We start from the raw sequence: 18,235 nt of genomic DNA on the forward strand, positions 1-18,235 counted from the left end.
AACTCTTTAGTGTGTATCAAAACCTTTTTTTTAATAAAATAAAATCGAATAAAATATTTGAAATGCAAAAGAAAAAATGGAACGATTGTGTGTCGTGTATATCGGCCTTAATTGCTTTAAGCGTTTATTGGTTGTCAACAGATGAATGGTTATTCAATTATTCCTTTTATTTAACTTTAATGATGACGGCAGTTTAGCCTTATAATGCCACGGGTAAATACAGTCAAGGAAAGCCAGTAATCGCAGGCCAAGACATCCTTTTAGGTTATAAAGCCACATAAGAAGAATAAGATGATTTAAAGGTAATTTATTATAGATTAATAAACAAATAGTTTAATTTTGCACAAAATTTTCATGATAAGTTTCGACCAGAATTAAAAGCAAATTATTTTGCAACTTAAAAAAATCGTTTCAATCCATTCCTCAATATTGTTTGAGGACAAATGTTTGTTTGACAGATACCGTCTTGAAATTCAAGGTTTCTATTTTAAGGTATGATTAACCCTCATTGATGTAATTACCCCACATTCATACAGCCAATTCATAAGTCACACGATTAATTTAAATACCATTTTTAAAGTGCCTTAATGTTACAATAAAAACACGATCAAGTTTTTTTCCCTGAATGGGGTTACTGTATAAACCTTTCACAAAAACCCCCACGAATTCTTTCAATATCCACATTCCTGTCACACACCAAACTGAACTCTTATCGATTCAAATTTGTGCCGTTGCGTCATGAATAAAATTAGCTATTAAAAACACGTTGGAAAGTCAGGTGGGACGGAACTATAAAATGAAGCACACACACAGTCGCTCTCTAATACCGGAGAAAGTACAAAACGCTTTCATAGTCTTTTCAACATTCAAGGTAACACATTAGAGACAGTAAACTTCCTTAACATTCTGGTCCTGTAATTTTATAAAATGTTAAACACACACACGCACTTCAGTTATGAAGTAAAATAGTAAAAAAAATTGAAAAATTAATTTTATTCAATTAGAAACTTCAATTTGTGAATAATAATTGAATACAATTTAAAAAAAAAGCAGTTCGAGTCGAACCTTTTCATAAACAAATATTTTTCTCTTTTTCACTCTCTCTTAAGCTATATAAAGATTTCTCTCTTTTCTGCGCTATTCATTTGCGTATCGATCTGCTCAATAACATGAGCTCCACCACTATATGCTTCAAATGATGTTGGACGGATGATACGTAATAAACCTTCTCTCCAGCAACACATGGCTGTGCATGAGCAAATAAACGTCATCATTAGCCCATACGTCATCATCCATCCGGTCGCCCTCGAGGGGGAGCAGCATGGCCGCATAACAAGAATCTCTCGTCGGAACCGACTTGTTGCTGTGTGTGAACTTCTGCAATCTTTCGGCATATTTCCGATAATTGAAAAATTATGACAAACGGAAAAAACAAAACAACTTAGAGAGTAATGACGTGAAACTGAAACGACAACTGTAGAACATGACGCTTGGAAATCATTACGCATGAAGGCATTGACGTAGTTGCTTACATTTTATTGTGCCATTTTTTGTAATGCACTGTGTCCTGGAAGGATTTTCTATTTATAAACATCACTTCAAATCATCAATACTGATTCTCTTTCACCACAGTATCAAATGTCAAAAAACACCTTGATTTTGTGGATTCTCCTAACGATTATAAAAGGTTTTTGAATGGATGATTTTATTTCCAGTTAGGCACATTCGGATGATTTTATTTCCAGTTCGGCACATTCGGCACAATCAGCGTCTTACGTCACGAGACGCTGTAGCAAATGAAGCATAACGTAAGTGCTTGCCCACCGTCGTCGCCGGCTCGAATGCACATAAACCCGGCTGCAGCAACATAACCTATTGTGTGTGTGTGTGGTGGCGCCCTGGCCACATTTTCCGCCCCTTTCAACCCACATCGTCCGTGGGGGGATAGTATTGCAGTGTAACAGCAAGCGCGTTGCAATGTGAGATGTTCCCACTCATCGTCGACATAGCTTCCCTCTGGCTTTCTCTCCTTCTCTTTACATCGGGGTTAGACTTGTTTCTTCTGTCGTTATTTAAACCAACAAAAAAACCCCGTTCGATCGAAACCGATAGTAGAAGAAATGAACTTCCAGGGGGGGATTACATCCAAACCACCCTTATGCTTTATGCTGTGCAGTCGGTGTGTTACGTGTTACGCAAACGCAACTGGTGGCTATTGTTGCGATGCAGAAACCGTCGAGCATCGTGTCTCGTTTTCGATACATCCAGAGCTGACCAACAGACTTCTGGTACAGTATTAGTACCTTTACCCGGCCACAATATTGAAGTTGATCATGTGAAAGCAATAGAAAAAATGAACTTCACATTTCAATTTTGACTAGTGATAGAATGCTACTTTTAAGCGAGGAAGCTTCATAACATGGCTTTAATAATAAATTATTATTTTTATTCCTGCTCCTAGATAATAATATTCTTAAACACAATCCACCAATATGTACGATCACTTGACCATATTCGAGCACTTTTTCGAGCAGAAAAGATTATCCTTCGTTGGTCGGTAATTCAATTTTTTTGCTTGTAATCTTTTGACAGCTAGCCGTCAGTTTGTTTACCATTTTTTATCTATTCTTATGGCAAAAGATTCACTATGTATGAACACTAAAACGTTAACAAACCTTCCTTTGACAGTAATCTGCGCAACTGTGTGTGTGTGATGTTCGTCAGCAAAGATTCTTAGTGTACAGTGGCAAAGATTCGTTTTATAATAGAAACTTCTAAAACTTCCAGAAATTTGTTACTATTTCATCACCTCTAATATCAAATAAAGCTCTTTTTATATCAAAATTAATTTTCACTGAAACAGATCTATTCGATAGGACATCTCTAACGTAAAACAATAACTATAACCACAAACAGCTGGACGAAGTCATCAGTGTCGCCAAACAGCTGATATGCAACAAGTCATTTACCAGTGATGGTCTGATGGCCTAGCTGTTCAAGATGGGTTCGGAGAGGCTTGCCATCATTATGCATCGCCTGATCGTTAGGATTTGGGACCGGGGAAAAATTCCGGATGAGTTGAAACTGGGTGCCAGTGTACAAAAAAGGCGACAAGCTGAACTAAGCTAACTTTCAAGACTAGCGTCCCTTGCCACAAATTTCGTAAAAGCTGGATTTGTTAGAGGTAAATCGACCACCGACCAAATCTTTACTCTAAGGCAGATCTCCAGAATTGCCGACAGCACCACGCATCACTACGCACCGCGTGTTCGTTGACTTCAAAGCGGCCTACGATACCAAAGATCTGACCTAACTAAGGCGGATAGAGTTGGATTGAGGATCAATGTGACGAAGACAAAGTATCGGCTTGCCAGAGACTCTGAACGTGATAGAGTCCGAATTGGGAGCAGAGTATCAGTTGACGGCGACGATCTCGAGGTGGTAGAGGAGTTCTGCTACCTTGGTACGATCGTAACTTCGGACCGAAAGTACATTCTTCAGGGAAATCGTGCCTATTACGGGCTCCACAAACTCCTTTGATCTAGAAGACTCCAAATGCACGATATATTGCACATTGATACGTCTGGTAGTCTTCTACGGGTATGAGTCCTGGGACTATGCTAACGGAGGATGCCAATGCAGCCGCCATTGCGAGCAGGGAGTGTGTAGAAATAGATGTTCTGACGATTCTCAGAGCCGGAAGGATACAATGGTTGGGACATGTGATGAGGATGCCGGACTAATGCTCCACCAGGAATGCGCTCGTCACCGACCCATTTGGCACGAGACGTAGAGTAGTACAGTGAGCTCGTTGGCTGGATCAGGTGGGGACTCCACGACATCTAAAAATCATCAAAATGCCATCTAAATTGCATCCCCTGAACTGAATATCCTGATGTTAGTAAGTCACAGAAAGCCAGAAATTTCTTAACACTTCTGCAGTATGTAGTGCAACAAGCGAATTCCTATGTGAGAAATAATATATCACGTTATTATCTCATGTGTTTTATCGCCGTTTTAACTAAAGCTTTAAAACGTTTTTGAAACGCACAACACATGGATTGACGTGAATGGGTTAACAAGACACCTTATTTCCGGAATTGCGCATCGACACAATGTGGCACATAAATTGAACGTAAATAAAAACGCACCACAAACAATATATGCCTAATGACGAGCATTTGTCATCCAGCTAGATACAAAACCAGTCCAAAAGGGATGAACGCCAAGTGTCACCCAGCCCCAGCCAATGCTTTTCGTGGGTATTACTGGTGACGACGACTGTACGGTAAACAGCACCATTACAGCTGATAACTCACACACTGGAGTAATGTGCGTGCGGCTTTACAATTACATGCAGTATGCAAACGGACGCACACCAGCCGTACGATTCGTTTCGCTCCGGCCTTCTATTTATATGCAGGCCGTCGTACCGATGTCCCTCCACAAGCCAACATTTGCTGCTGCGTCCTTCACACAAACAAAATTCCAACAGATACAACCGAGCCGCTTACACCTCTCGGCCTTTGTGCATCATGCATCAAGCGCCGCGGAAAAGCTGGCCAACTCAACGACACGCACCGCCAGCTTGTTCCGACCGCCAGCGTTTGCAATAAATATGATGGAGAAGCAAAACTTGGTTCATATGTTTTTCAGCCAAACTATCGCGAATGCGATTGGCAAAATGGAATTATCACCGTGCTACTTCAGCGCAACAGAACCTGTTTGGAGCAGAACTTTCATTTTGCATGACGTGCCACCCCACTGCCACACAGTGCAATATATAAAAATGACAATTTTATTTAATTAGCAAAAAAATAATTGCAAGATTAATTTTTTTTGAGCTTGTAAAAAATAATCGTGTGACACTCTATATCAAGAGATAAACATCAATTGACACTCTTTTATCAAGCGATAAACGATGTAGAAAATATTCCTAATTTAATTTCCGAACTCGTATTTAGATCTGTTTTAATTTAATATAACTAATAATACTCTACAAGTAAAATATAAATTTCGAAGTAATTCTAAATTTGATATCTAACTCTTGGTGTAACAAACCCTCAAAAACATACGTCAAATAAGTTTTATTAAAAAAGGGTTTGAGTAGATAATAGTTCCCGTTTTTCCGTAGAAAGGATTTTCTCCAAAAAAAAAACAATTTAAGAAATGTGCAACAACGATTTAAAAAAAGCCTGTGACTGAACAAATAATCCGTCATGTGCATATAATTTAAAATTTTTGACATTTTAATTAGAAAGAAAGCCCTCACACGTGTCACCCGGAAAGGTAAAACGCGTCCATAATTGACGTCAATAATTGTCAAACATCTGAATAAGACGTTTGAGTATTATAATAAAGAATAACAACAATAAAATAACATTAAAACTGAACAAAAAAAGGTTACTTAAATAATAAAAAACACAACGAAACATTAAAAATAAAACAAAATAAAACAAAGCAAAAAAGGGATAATATTAAACAAAAAAGAAATCAACTAAGAAATAGACAAACAAATCTTCTCTATTAGGGACATTAGAAGCTCTGGGTATAATGCATTTTTGACAAAAAAAACAAAGTTGCAGAACCAAAAAACAAACGAAAATATTATGGAAATAATACAGAAAATGAATAATTAGTGCCTTTAACACATCACCCGATCGAAACTGTCCAAATAGCAGATTAATCAAAGATTGTTTTTTTATCGAAAGAATTTTTAATTAAAACAAACCTAGATCGACTTTAGGTTCTGCAACACAACAAAGCACCAATGGACACCATGATCCAAATGAAAGCTAATACTAATCCCAACCCAGGACAGATATGCGTTGCGTGGGCCGGCCGAAAGAATACTTTCGGGTCAGCAAAATAGTCTTCACCGAACGGCTGTGTGTGTAATGACTGATGAAGGCAACGATGATGATGGTGAAGATAATGATGGAAGTGGTGGTCCTTGCGCATGGTGAGGTTGTATCGTTTATTGGCCAGCATCGACACCGGGCCAACACTACCACCACCCATCGGGGGGAGGTTAGGCATTAAAACGGTGCGTATCGTTGTGCCGTGACGCCCAATGCCAGCGTCAGTACACGATACGATTTTTTTTTCTCTTACCCTTGCTATACTACATGCACGTCAGTGTGTATGAGCTACAATGGACTCGTTTGGTGTGCGTCCGTGGCCATCGAAAGAAGCGAAGCAGCAAGCTGTCTAACGGTGTCAAATATTTAGGCCACCACCATCGACCCAGCAAAAGGAGCAAAACCTCAATCACATCATCTTCCAACATGTTAGCGTTTTGGGTGGAAAAATAAAACTTTTTCTTTTCAAAACCCGCGGGGGGAAGTATTTCAAACCTTCCCAACCCGGTGCACGCAAATGGTAGCACACAACGTGTAATGAAATTAAGTTCCAGTCCATAAACAAAATCAATAAAAATGTATTGGCCTTCTTGCATTGGCACAAATTACAACTGGATTGTAAAGAATTTGTAATAGCTGTAACAAATTGTTGGGAGGAGGAAAATCTGAAAAATCTGTTTCACATTTTCAAATCTCATCTCACATAATTGTTCTAAAATTGCTAATTGTTAATTTAATAACGTAACACAATATATTAATTCTAAACTAAATGGTGATCAATGCCGATCCACGCGTCTGATTGATCTCTTATTGTCTGATTATAATAAACCAATACCAAACCTAGGAACTGGTGTGCAGCTTTTATTACGCAACCTCAATGTGAAGCCGTCTCAAAATGCATACTATCACCCCAAGGGCAGTTACACGGCAGTACCGCACCCCAACGAAGAGAGAGAGAGAGAGAGAGAGAGAGAGAGAGAGAGAGAGAGAGAGAGAAACCCGGAACCTGTCAGCTGCAAAGCCATGTATTCACAAAACGTACCAAACCCACCTCCCCAATTGGGTTTTTGCAGGGCACATTTTGCCTTGGGTTCGTATACTTTCATTTTCCTCACAATCCGTCAAGATTCCGACGGTTCGGTCAGTGGTGAATGTCAAAAAAAACCAAGCTACGTTCGAGTGTGCCACATTCAACCCTTCATGTGCTCTGCCAGCAAGGTTGATCTACGATCTGATTTCAAATGTGTGCACGTCCTGTATTGATTGCGTAGTATATTTACTGTTTTTAATACATTTCCATCATGAAGTACTCGAATTTAAGAATCAAATCGCATATCGTATGACACACGTCGTTTATATTTTGATTATGGGAATCGAAAACTTATTTGCGCGATACAATTAACATTTAAATTAAACATTTCTACGCTTATTCCGTTAATGGTTTAATGTTGAAAACAAATAGAAGAAAGAGAAACAAGAAGAGAAGAAGTTAAAATTCAAAATAGCAACCAAAAGTAATTTTTATAGGCTTAAAGTGATAAGTTTTTTTTGTAAAACAGGAGAGCGCCGATTATCCGGGTATCTTTTATCCGGCTGACCCATTATCCGTGCAGCTCGAAAATGACAGTTCCGAAGGAGGATTGAGGATAATTAGCTCATACTCGAAAAATAGAACAGATTTACTTTGCAAAATGTAAATAAGAAAATTAACCTTTATAGCTTTATAGAAAAGTCTACCCATTACACGCTAAACACTAATATTTACAAATAAAAAGAGTTGTGTCTATTATCCGTGATATTCGCTTATCCGGCAAGGGCTGAGTCCGGATGTGCACGGATAACTGGCGCTCCACTGTATTTCAAAATTGACCAGCACCCTTTGCTGTCAAATTTTTAAATCGTATTTACGAATTTACCGTATTTTTTAATCTAAGAAAAGGCTGCGATTCGTCATGCTTTTCAAAATCTGTTCAAAGTGGATGAAACGATTTTCATATCTCAACCAAATTATTTACTATCAAATGTTCATTTTCAAAGTAATATTATTATTTACAGTAGAACGTCGATTATCCGGTGGCGAATTACCCGTGCGCCGAAAATTGACAGCTGTTCAACCGTGGTGAACATTCGTACTGATGTCAGGTTGGTTAAAATTTTGAATATCGTCACCAAACGATATATTCGAAATGATTTTATTTTACGTTCTAAATTTTAATTGTTATTTGATAATAATTTGCTTGATCCAGAATCATTTTTATCATCAAAAGAATTACCATAGTATAGTATCTCTCTCTCTCTCTTCTTGGCTTTTAACGACCTTACAGATCACGCCAGCCATTTCTGGCTTACTAGACGTATTGTACCACGTATCCGGATAGTCAGTCCTTGCTTCGGGGGAACGGTCCGGATGGGATTTGAACCCGACCCTGCCGTGTGGACCGGCGCCGTTTATCACATGTACCACCGGGCTGCCCCTATATTTCTATAGTATATAGATATTATATACTCTTTATCTAGGTATATGAAAATGACCTTGATATTTAAGGGACTATTACCCGTGGAAATTGATTAACCGGCATCAGTCCGGTCCCGAGCACCTCGGATAATCGACGCTCTACTCAAGGTATATAGATAGTTAGAAGGTAGAGTTATCTAGAGCAATTTGACGTTTCGCGACATGACAGAGGTATACCAATGTTTTGTTAGCTTCAAAGCATGTATGTTTTGGTAGGGAGAGTAACGCGTGTAGTTTAATTTATTTTTAAATCATTTTTTTACGATATCTACATTAATCGTTCGTCATTTTTCGTCTTTAATTGCTTGAAATTTATGCATCAGACACGTTTCAATAGCCAATAAGCTAACTTCATAATGTGTTCCAATCGTGCTACAACTCACTGCGAACAGCACCACAACACGAACCAAAAGTGCTGTAGTGCTGTATATTTTCACGTTCACGAGGAGTATACTATCTCATAAAGCATATTTTGAATAACTTTAATCACTATATGATAAAGAAACATCCTAACGCATGTTGGAGATCCACAAATCGTACGTGAACAAAAACAATAACAAACTTGACAGGTATATACCAAAAATGTCGACCATCAAAGTTGATAGAAATTCACCTGGTATCAAACACCTTGGCACTACTGTATTAAAAAAAACTGACAACTGTCAATTTGACATAGAAATGATTTTGTTGATAAATTATTGATAGTTTACGATTCCAATTGCACGAATAAACGCCACACACACAAAATTCATTATAAATGATAAAAAAAAACTCATACAATTTTACAAAACATTCTTAGAACAATACATAAATGATACAGAAAACGCATTTAAAAGCTATAGAACATGATTTAATACAACTCATGGACGCTGTAAACCATTCAAGGGTTTAAAGATTCAGTCACAGGGCTGAAACAACAGCACACTCACACACACACAACTACTACTAATGCCTAGTGAAGGCTTTTGAGTGTATTTTACTTTGATGATTTAATCGCGTTAGTAAGAACTCTGGCAAAAAAAAGAACAGCCATCTTCTATGTAGCGCGTCAGGGCAGCCGCCTATGGACCTGAATTAACTAACGACGAAACTGGCTTTAAAATGTCAAAACACCAAAAACCTGATCGACGACTATCGCGGACCGAATCAGTGGCGCACGATCATTCTTCTCTCCCTCCCTCACAGCATACCCCCCACACTACCTTGGGATGGTTATATCGTAAAACTAGCCCCCGAGGATTACAATACGGGTTGGCAACCCGGTTAAAGAATGTTTAGCAAAATCATATTTTTTTGATTTTGTTTTTTTTTTGTCAAAACAATTTCATATTCAATTAGTTTGATGTTCATGTCATCGAAAACAATAAATCCAGTTCATTCCAGTTCCCATTCTTCCTAAGCAACAACAAATGACAATTGATTTGTGTGATTATCTAGCGCAACACCACGTGCGACCACGGCTGACTCATGGGGGAAAATATGCATCGCGCGTGTACATTGGGTGGGCGCGCAACAGATGTGTTCCTGCATAATTTTGGATAACGGATAAGATAGCCGGCGTTTTTTTTTATATCCACTCACCTGGGTGCGTTGAAATTCCTCTATTGCTCGCAACGCCGAATCGGTTAACTTGACGAAAATCAACTCCTTGTTCTCATCGTTCAGGCTGCCTTGCTGTGACAATCCGTAGCTACCAGCACACAGTGCAGCCATCTTGGCAACGGCGGGTTGCTGCGCTCTGCCCAACTGATAACCAGATGGGAGGATCCAATTGTGGTGTTGGTGGATGGATGGATCGATGGCACAAGGGGGGGGGGGGGGGGGGGGGGGGGGTGGGGATGCACACACACACACAGGTGGTGCGTTCGGTGTGTTGGCCGGGGGACGAGACTAAGGTTCGGCTCGTGGCAGACAGACGGAACACTCTTCTGCGTCTTACAGCCCCAATAATGCTGGCAGCAGCCAACAATGATTGCACTACCGTCCGCCGCTTTTGACAACCTTGCAGCAGCAGCAGCAGCAGCAGCAAAGAGAACGGTGAGTACGCGCGCGCGCTCGTATGTATGGGTGTGTATGTATATATATAGAGTGAGCAATGCAAGGTAGCAGCAATCACTGTTGCTGCTGTTTTGTTGTTGTTGCTGTTGTTGCAAAACAACCACCGTTTATGTCGGATCGCAGCCAAAACCTTCCACGGTTGGAGCCACTACCACACCACACATACACGCTCAGCTAAACAACACAATGGTTGGTAACACTTGCTCACACAACTACACACTTAGGCCCGAGGATTAAAAAAAAAGAACCACACGGCACACACTGCAGTTCACCTCGCAACCGATTCACTCCCAACTGTGCAGTGCAGTGGGAATCGTCGCACGAATGGCAAACTGAAAGGGCTACGTGACACTGCACACACACACACACCGGGAGCAACACGCGGATTCTACGCTGTTGACACTGGCTGCGCCTGGTGCTGGGTTTAATCTTTGCCTGTTTTGATCAACTGGACACACCACTTCACTTTTCACTTTCTTTTCTGCGCTGCTTCTGGGCACGTACGATGGATGGATGTTGCGTGTTTCGCCAAAAACCGTACACAACACACACACGCACACGGGCATTCGGGTGCCCGCTTCAGTCGTTCTTGGTGCAGCAGCAGCAGCAGCAGCCTGTGGCATTCGCAATATTGCGCCTCCAATCTTTTTTTTTTCGGTCGTTATTTAGATCAATTTTACTGGGCCACCTTCAGAAAGACGCTGTACGAAAACACACGGGAAGGCAACAATGGTTGATGGTTTAGTGTGTGGTGCTACCGTATTACTTTGGTGGCTCTGTATCCCCCTCCCCTTTTCCCCCGCACACACACACACTGATTCCACTTGCCGAACAAAACCCCCATACAACACAACACACACAGACGCAGCGCGCACCGTCTTTGCCGTTTTGGGTTGGAGCTTCCAACCTCGATTTTGCCACGTTAAATTTTCAATGAAATATTTCTTCTTTTTTATCTTTCCCCTATCCCGCTCTCTCTCTCTCTCTCTCGCTCACTCACCAACGCAAAACGTACAAAGGGGCACAAATACACACTACTCAAAACCCCGCTTAAACGCAGTGCACTACTCTCTTTTCGGGCCGACACAACGTTACCGCGGGGCGCCACACGGAGAGCGCACACACACACGCGCGCGCAAAAAAACCCGAAGACACACCGTCCGCTCTCGGCACGCGCGTTGCCTGTGTGCACGCACGCACCCGTGTACGCACACACAATCCTAACACGCGAACAGTGCGCGCATAACAAACGTATGTAGCCGAAGCGCGTGCGCGCACCTACTCCTTCAGGTTTCGGCACTCTCTCTCTCGCTCTCTCCCGTACACACGAAAGCTGCACGGTGAACGCAACAAAAAAAAAATAGAAAAACACAAGATTTGTGAACCTAACGGACTATTTTGCGCGTATTATTTTTTTTTATCTCCTGCGATCTGTGTGTGTATGGTTTTTCCTTTTTGTTTTTGCAAACGACTAAATATAATTCACAGTTTGGCAAAAGAGAAAATATGCAGCACTTTTTATCTGGTTCTATTATCTGCGCCACTATCTTTGCAACACACAACAGCACCTTATAACCACAGCAGACTAGACCGCGACGTTCACATACACTGCCGTGTCGTACAACACCCAGCCAGCCCCCCAACATTCGAGAGTCGTGGGCAAGCAAATTCACTGAACCAACTGAGAAACTGCACTCTATGAATCCGGTTTTCCTCCTTCCTATGAAACAACACACAGCACAACAAAACACACACACTCACACACACTTGTGTGCCTCCTGTGATCAATCCCGTTAAGGCAAGGAGAGCTTGCTTGATCGGACGCGGGGAGGAAGGATGGGGGGGCAATTCTTACTGTTTCGCTGTATATATTGTGTGTTCCCAAACCGTAAATGTTTCGCAATAGAGCTCTGGGGCGTTCCAGCACCAAACCAAATGTTGGACGACACCGATCGGTTTGTGTGTTGATTCTTATGTGAAGATATTTTCTCTTAAAAAAAAAATCATTTTGACCACTTTCTCTCGTTGGAGTCCGGTGCCGGACCGGTCGGTTTGGGGTCGCACACGGTCGTTCAATATGTTGCAATTGCAATTGGTTCGGCGGCTCTAGGGTGGTGTGCAATGCGGTTTTGCAAAATGGAAAGGGCTTCCCTTTAGCATTGGGTTTTGAGGGTTGGGAAGAGGGAACGTAATACGAATCTTTGCTAGTGAAAAGTCCGCATTCCGATAGTTGTCTTACCCCCACACCTTCGCCCTTATCATTACAGCATAATTATTAGGTGATTCAATGTTTCACCCAACCAAACCATTTTCAGTGTCACCGAGTTATGAGCCTCCGTGCAATCGGATGCAAAAACGGTGGTTTAAATTTAAAACACTTGTAAACGAGATCGTATACCATTTCTGCACGGCATTCTACAGAAGGAAGGCACTACAAAAAAACACAACAATCTCACCTTGACCTACTCCGTTTCGAACGTTGTAGAATACCGGCACGGTTTCGCGTATTTTCTACTGCGCTTTTAATTACACCACCAGATGGAGGTAAGTAAATATTCTGCAAACATTCATAATCATAAACACGGTCCCGATTTTCAAGAACACATCAACAACAGTTCTATCACCAGAAGAAGATGCAACAGCAGGCGACGGCAAAAAAAAACACACAATTTTCCCGTTTGAAGTTCAAGTCAATATTTTCCTTCCTTTGTTGATCGAAGCAGCCCTGAGAACTGCAGCGGTATGTGGGAAACATTACGTCGCATAATCGACGGTCGCGCGCTCACACACTGAAGCGCGTTTTGCATTTTGCCACACATGCTCACTAAGTGCGCCACACGGCACAAGGTAAAAGTTAGGGAAGCAAAAAATGGAGGAAGAAGACTACGAACTTTAAACACTTCTTCTATTTATTTTTTTTGATTGAATGGAAAAGCCAATAGATTTCCTTTCTTTCGATGATCCAGCCTTGGAGCCGAAAAAGTCACCCATTGTTGGCCGGCCAATGTATTAGGGGTCAGCTTATGTTCACGCATACATCCTTGGGACCGATGCTTGTGTCACAGGCGAAACCTTCCTTTCCACGCTCAATCCATATGGGTGAAATAGATTTACCTTTTCTTTTTTTATCTTCCCTTCAATCTTTCCTTGGGCCGACCCGGGCCCAAGCAAAGAATAGAATCCGCATCCCCGCAGACGGTGTACATAGGAAAGGCAGAATAGGAAGCAAAAAAAAAATAATGTAACCTGCAGGTCACACTGATTGCCATGGTGCGGATACACACCGTGCTGTTGTGCACAACTACACACACACACACACGAACGATCCTCCCGTGTGCACACACATGTTGAGCTCGCATATTTGCGCATTTCGTTCAAATGCATGAAGAGAGAAGAAGTGAAAAAAAAATATAATACGCCGATCCGATACGAACTAAACATCACCCAACGGACCGAAACGGACCGACCAAAAGAGACGACAGCGCGACTACGACAACGATAGGACAGTGGCACTTATTGGACACGCACGCACACGACGGAAAAAAGGGGGCAATCGAATGAAGAAGAAAAAAACTCTCGCCTGCTTCGACCAGTTGGAGACAAGGTACACTTAAGATCGTGACGGGGACGATTCATGCACAATGCTCTCGCGATACCTGCCGGATTTCCTCGCTTTTCCAATCAAAACTTCCTAATGTCTGTGCGTGTGTGTGTGTATGTGTGATCAGTCTGCCACGAAAACTGTTCACTGTCTAGCCCCATCGACTTCTGGGCTGCACAGCCGACATCGAACCGTCATCATCATGATCACTTTGTCCGCCTTCTTTCTCTCTGTCACTCTTACATCACACACTGGCCTCATGGTATTTCCCGTTTCGGACCAGACTGCCAAAATCTGCTGCAATCGAAGGGCCATTGGCAGCAGCAGGAACGTGTCTTTATAGGTGTAATCGCGTATGCTGCACCTAATTCCGTATGCCTGTAGGTACCAAAGCGTTTCCCCACTGGTAACCTTACTGCCTTTACCTTCTTTGTCCATTTGCACGGCACTGGGCACTGGGGCACAGCCAACAGCCTGTTGAAGGATGTGTTAATCTTATCCATTAGCCTTCGCGCACACACCATACCTAGAGACACACAACCACACACCACCAACCATTTGTTCCGTACGCTTCTGCTGACGGCATTTATAGCATGAAATTTGCACATCAAACTCACGGTTGGCTCGGAGGAAGATTGGATGAGAACAGGAATAATGCACAACTAACCCTTCCTGATAAGGTTTTGTAATGTAATTTTCACGCTCCTCTGGTTCACTGCTTTCGCGCACTCGAATCCGCACTGGCTACACACAATGAGGCCACACACACTTTCTCGTTTTTTTTCTGGTGACGACGACGACGACCACAACGACGGCGAAGCAACAACGAACGATTCGTCGAAAAAGGTGAGAGCGATCCTGACACTGCCGATCCAAAATCACCTACATACCTTCTGTATGACACCTTTCAAATGAACGACGTTTATGGAAAATGGTTGCCCCTTTCCGTGTTTCCTTAATTTGCTAACTTTCGTTTAGTAACGTTGTACAACTTTTGCCATTTTATTTCACACACGATAGAACATGGAATGTACCTTTAAGATATGAAAACCTTCCTGTTGAAACACTTTTAAAATATACCTTTTGACACATTGTCATTTCACAATTACAGTACCGCACACACACACACAAAATCCATCGCACGTTCAACCAACACGGGCTGTCACATATGCGCGATGATAGCAGGAAATGTTTCGTTTATTCACAATTTTATACAATTACCTAGTAATGTTATAATTACGATTTTAAATTACACCAGAGATAGCTTACATGGAACAATGTTTAATTGCAATTAGTGTGAATGTTGGTTAGAAAAAAGCCTGTAGAAACTGTCCAACATAGTTGAAGTGTTGATTTCTACCCAACTGTACTGCTATATCCGCCACGAACGAATTCAACTGTGTGTGCGTGTATCGAAATGTCAGATATGACAGATTCGTTCAACGATTGTTCGAAACGGAAATTTTGCTTTGTTCAAACAAATTATGTATCGTTATTTATGTATGTGGATACAAATGGCACTAATTTTTCTAATTAATAGAAATGGTTCCACTTGCGTAAGCCGTATGAAACGGGAAGATTTATAAAACTAACAATCGTTCTTCATCGCTGTAATGAAGCTCCAACATTTTTGCAAGATATGAACAAGATGATCGTTTACATGAATGAAAATTGAAAGTTTTGTGATATATTACCAATAAATATAGCTAAATTAAAAGTGATTTTTGTAAAATAATGCTCAACATACATATGTGCGATAATAGTAAATTATTTATTTTGATTTATACGCGTCGACGTAACGTTTCTAGAATGTCTTGATACTTTTACTGCTTATACCTTGTACGCCTTAAATCATACAGAAATGTTCCGATCGATGTATCGGTTGACTCGTTCGAGCATTAAAAGTGCTCATGAAAACATTAATTTTGAACTGGGCATTGACTATTTTCACCAATAGGTAAATTGTAACAAAGGGCAGTTTACTAAACTAAACCAAAAATGGCTCCTTTCACATAGATTATTTTAGCAAAAATTAGAAACCTCCAACTCAAATTGATGAGTTGATAGCGCACAATTAACAAATACATCCGGTCAAAGTTCAATCTAAATTGAACTTTTTGTAGCAAGACTGACAATCCAGCTATGGAAAACTAAAAAAACAAAACATGAAGGAGACAATTTCGCATCAAATAAAAAAAATCAAGAACGATTAGAACCATGCACTACAGCTACAATGTAATACAATGAACATTATTGTAGTGTAGCGTATAACTTACAACCAGTCACAAGGATGTAAAGGATGAAATTAGGATGGAAAGCGTTCTCTTCATCCCATGAACCGTTTCAGCAAAGGTTCTTATCAAAGAAAGGTCACTTATGTTTTCGCCTTTTTCAAGCGCTGTCTTGCTTGTGCTTTGGTGTATCGATTCCGTTCGTGGCGTTGTTCTCCCATCGGTGATGCTTCCTCATTTTCTTTTTGCTTTTGGAAATCTAAAATAGAATGCAAACAATCAAATGTTATAAACTGTAAGAATTTTATGTTTAGTTCGGAAAAACGAAACGTACCTTCCAGTAAATCGATGGGCGGATCAAGCAAACCTTTCCGTTGCAACTTTTTGTAGTACCATACTAATTTTGCTATTCCGAATCCCATGCTAGTGATCACCATTATGATGAATACCATTAAGGAAGTGTACTGAAAGGATATGCGAAGAAAAGTGTACATAAAATGTGGAATGCTTTGTTATGCAAACAAACACAACACCGTCCGTACCTTAATGGTCGGATTTTCCGTTAGCATCATATCGGCCAATACGATGCACAAACCAATCACACAACCAATGGCGCTACCAATGAAAGGAGAACGCTTCTCCTTCTCCCGTTCTGCATTGCTTAACGTGGCAGCTTTCCGGGCGGCCTGAATGATGCCCATGTCTTGCGGCTGTAGCTGCAGCGCCTTCCCGTACGAAAGCAGTGCTGTTTCGTACTGGCCCACACCCATGCTAACTTCAGCCTTCCGATAATAGCCTTTCGCCCAGGCAGGATTCAACGCGATCGCCTTGTCTGCGTCTTCATTTGCGTAGTAGAACTGTTGCATCTTGCAGAACGCTAACGATCGATTGCTGTACAGTATGGCATCGGCGGGACTGAGCTTGATTGCATGGGTGTAGTGCAGAATTGCTTCAGTGAAATTACCCGCTTTCACGCACCGGTTTCCTTCCTCCTTCAGTTCGTCCGCCGTTAGATTGAGGTTGCTTTTGCCCGTCTCCTTTTCGGATGGTGCCGATTTATCGCCGGTGCTCCTGGGTTGTGTCTACAATCGGAACGAACCATGAGCACTAAACATACACACGGTGATGAACACAACTTACCATCGTTTTAGGCTGATGACAAAATGTTGTAAACAACCGTTGCACTTCTATTCACGCGCTGTTGAAATGGCAGTACAATTTTTAAAACTATCTAAGTAGTAAAACTAGTAAATTGCATGCATACAGCAAGTCATTCTGCAGTGGAACCCTTTTCTAGCTCGGTAGCAAAAATCGACATCAATGTTTTTGTTGATAGGTTCCCATGTGTGCGTGTGTCGGAACGTCAGTCGATATCTCGGGCGCGGGTGAGTTTGACAATTGTTTCGTCAAATGTAGAGATGGTCGTTCATTTTCCACTACACACACAACACAAAATACCTACATTTAGAAAATGTTTTGTTTCCTCGGATTTACACGATATTTAAAGTAATTGGTTTGCCATAGCGAAAACAACACCTTTTTTGTGAAGCACAACAAAGAATTAATTATGCAAGTGTGTGGCACACAATCAGCTAACAGTTTGCTTGCACACAGTTACGCGAATGAATGGGTTTGTGTGTGTGCGTGCGAGCTGGAGGAATTGCTATACAACAAAAGAAAAAGAAACAAAATGTTCTCTCTCGCTCTATTAACACATCAGCTGTTTAAGTGTTTTTTTTTAAAGAGAGGCACACCAGAAAGACCCAAAATACATTTAAATAGCCGGCAAGAAGTTGTATCACATGTTTTTTTTTAAAGAACAAGCAATAAACACGACCCATTTTCGGATTTGTTTCTTTGTTGGTTTACTTACATTGGGTTTGTTATTTCGTTTTATACATTGTACCATAAGGGTTCTTCAAATTAAGGAAAATCAACAATCCGATTGTGCAAATCCTCCACGTAAGTA

The 18,235-nt window shown here is 41.1% G+C and overlaps 2 protein-coding genes across 6 annotated transcripts in view; both read right to left on the reverse strand.

Annotated features, from left to right (window-relative positions):
• LOC125770444 (RNA polymerase II elongation factor Ell) overlaps nucleotides 1-10,194 on the reverse strand; it is a 30,916-nt gene extending 20,722 nt beyond the window's left edge. For all 5 annotated transcript variants that reach the window (XM_049440079.1, XM_049440077.1, XM_049440076.1 and 2 more), the window contains exon 1: nucleotides 9,958-10,194. In XM_049440079.1, the coding sequence (XP_049296036.1) occupies nucleotides 9,958-10,089 (132 nt within the window). In that variant the 5' untranslated portion in view covers nucleotides 10,090-10,194. The remainder of the gene's footprint in view (nucleotides 1-9,957) is intronic.
• Nucleotides 10,195-15,783: 5,589 nt separating this feature from the next.
• Nucleotides 15,784-17,635, reverse strand: LOC125770496 (uncharacterized). Its single transcript, XM_049440192.1, has 4 exons — nucleotides 17,407-17,635; nucleotides 16,809-17,348; nucleotides 16,601-16,730; nucleotides 15,784-16,525 (listed from the first exon to the last, which is right to left on the reverse strand). The coding sequence occupies exons 1-4, from the start codon at nucleotides 17,407-17,409 to the stop codon at nucleotides 16,410-16,412; spliced, it is 789 nt and encodes a 262-aa protein (XP_049296149.1). The 5' UTR covers nucleotides 17,410-17,635; the 3' UTR covers nucleotides 15,784-16,409.
• Nucleotides 17,636-18,235: the final 600 nt, after the last annotated feature.

This window comes from Anopheles funestus, chromosome 3RL (genome assembly GCF_943734845.2).
Source record: "Anopheles funestus chromosome 3RL, idAnoFuneDA-416_04, whole genome shotgun sequence".
NCBI lineage: Eukaryota > Metazoa > Arthropoda > Insecta > Diptera > Culicidae > Anopheles > Anopheles funestus.

Bases quoted from the DNA above. Each gene is read 5' to 3' on its own strand.
- LOC125770496 (XM_049440192.1), bottom strand. The intron at 16,731-16,808 runs GTACGGACGGTG...ATATCCTTTCAG, and splicing joins CGGAAAATCCGACCATTAAG to TACACTTCCTTAATGGTATT. The intron at 16,526-16,600 runs GTACGTTTCGTT...ATTCTATTTTAG, and splicing joins GCCCATCGATTTACTGGAAG to ATTTCCAAAAGCAAAAAGAA.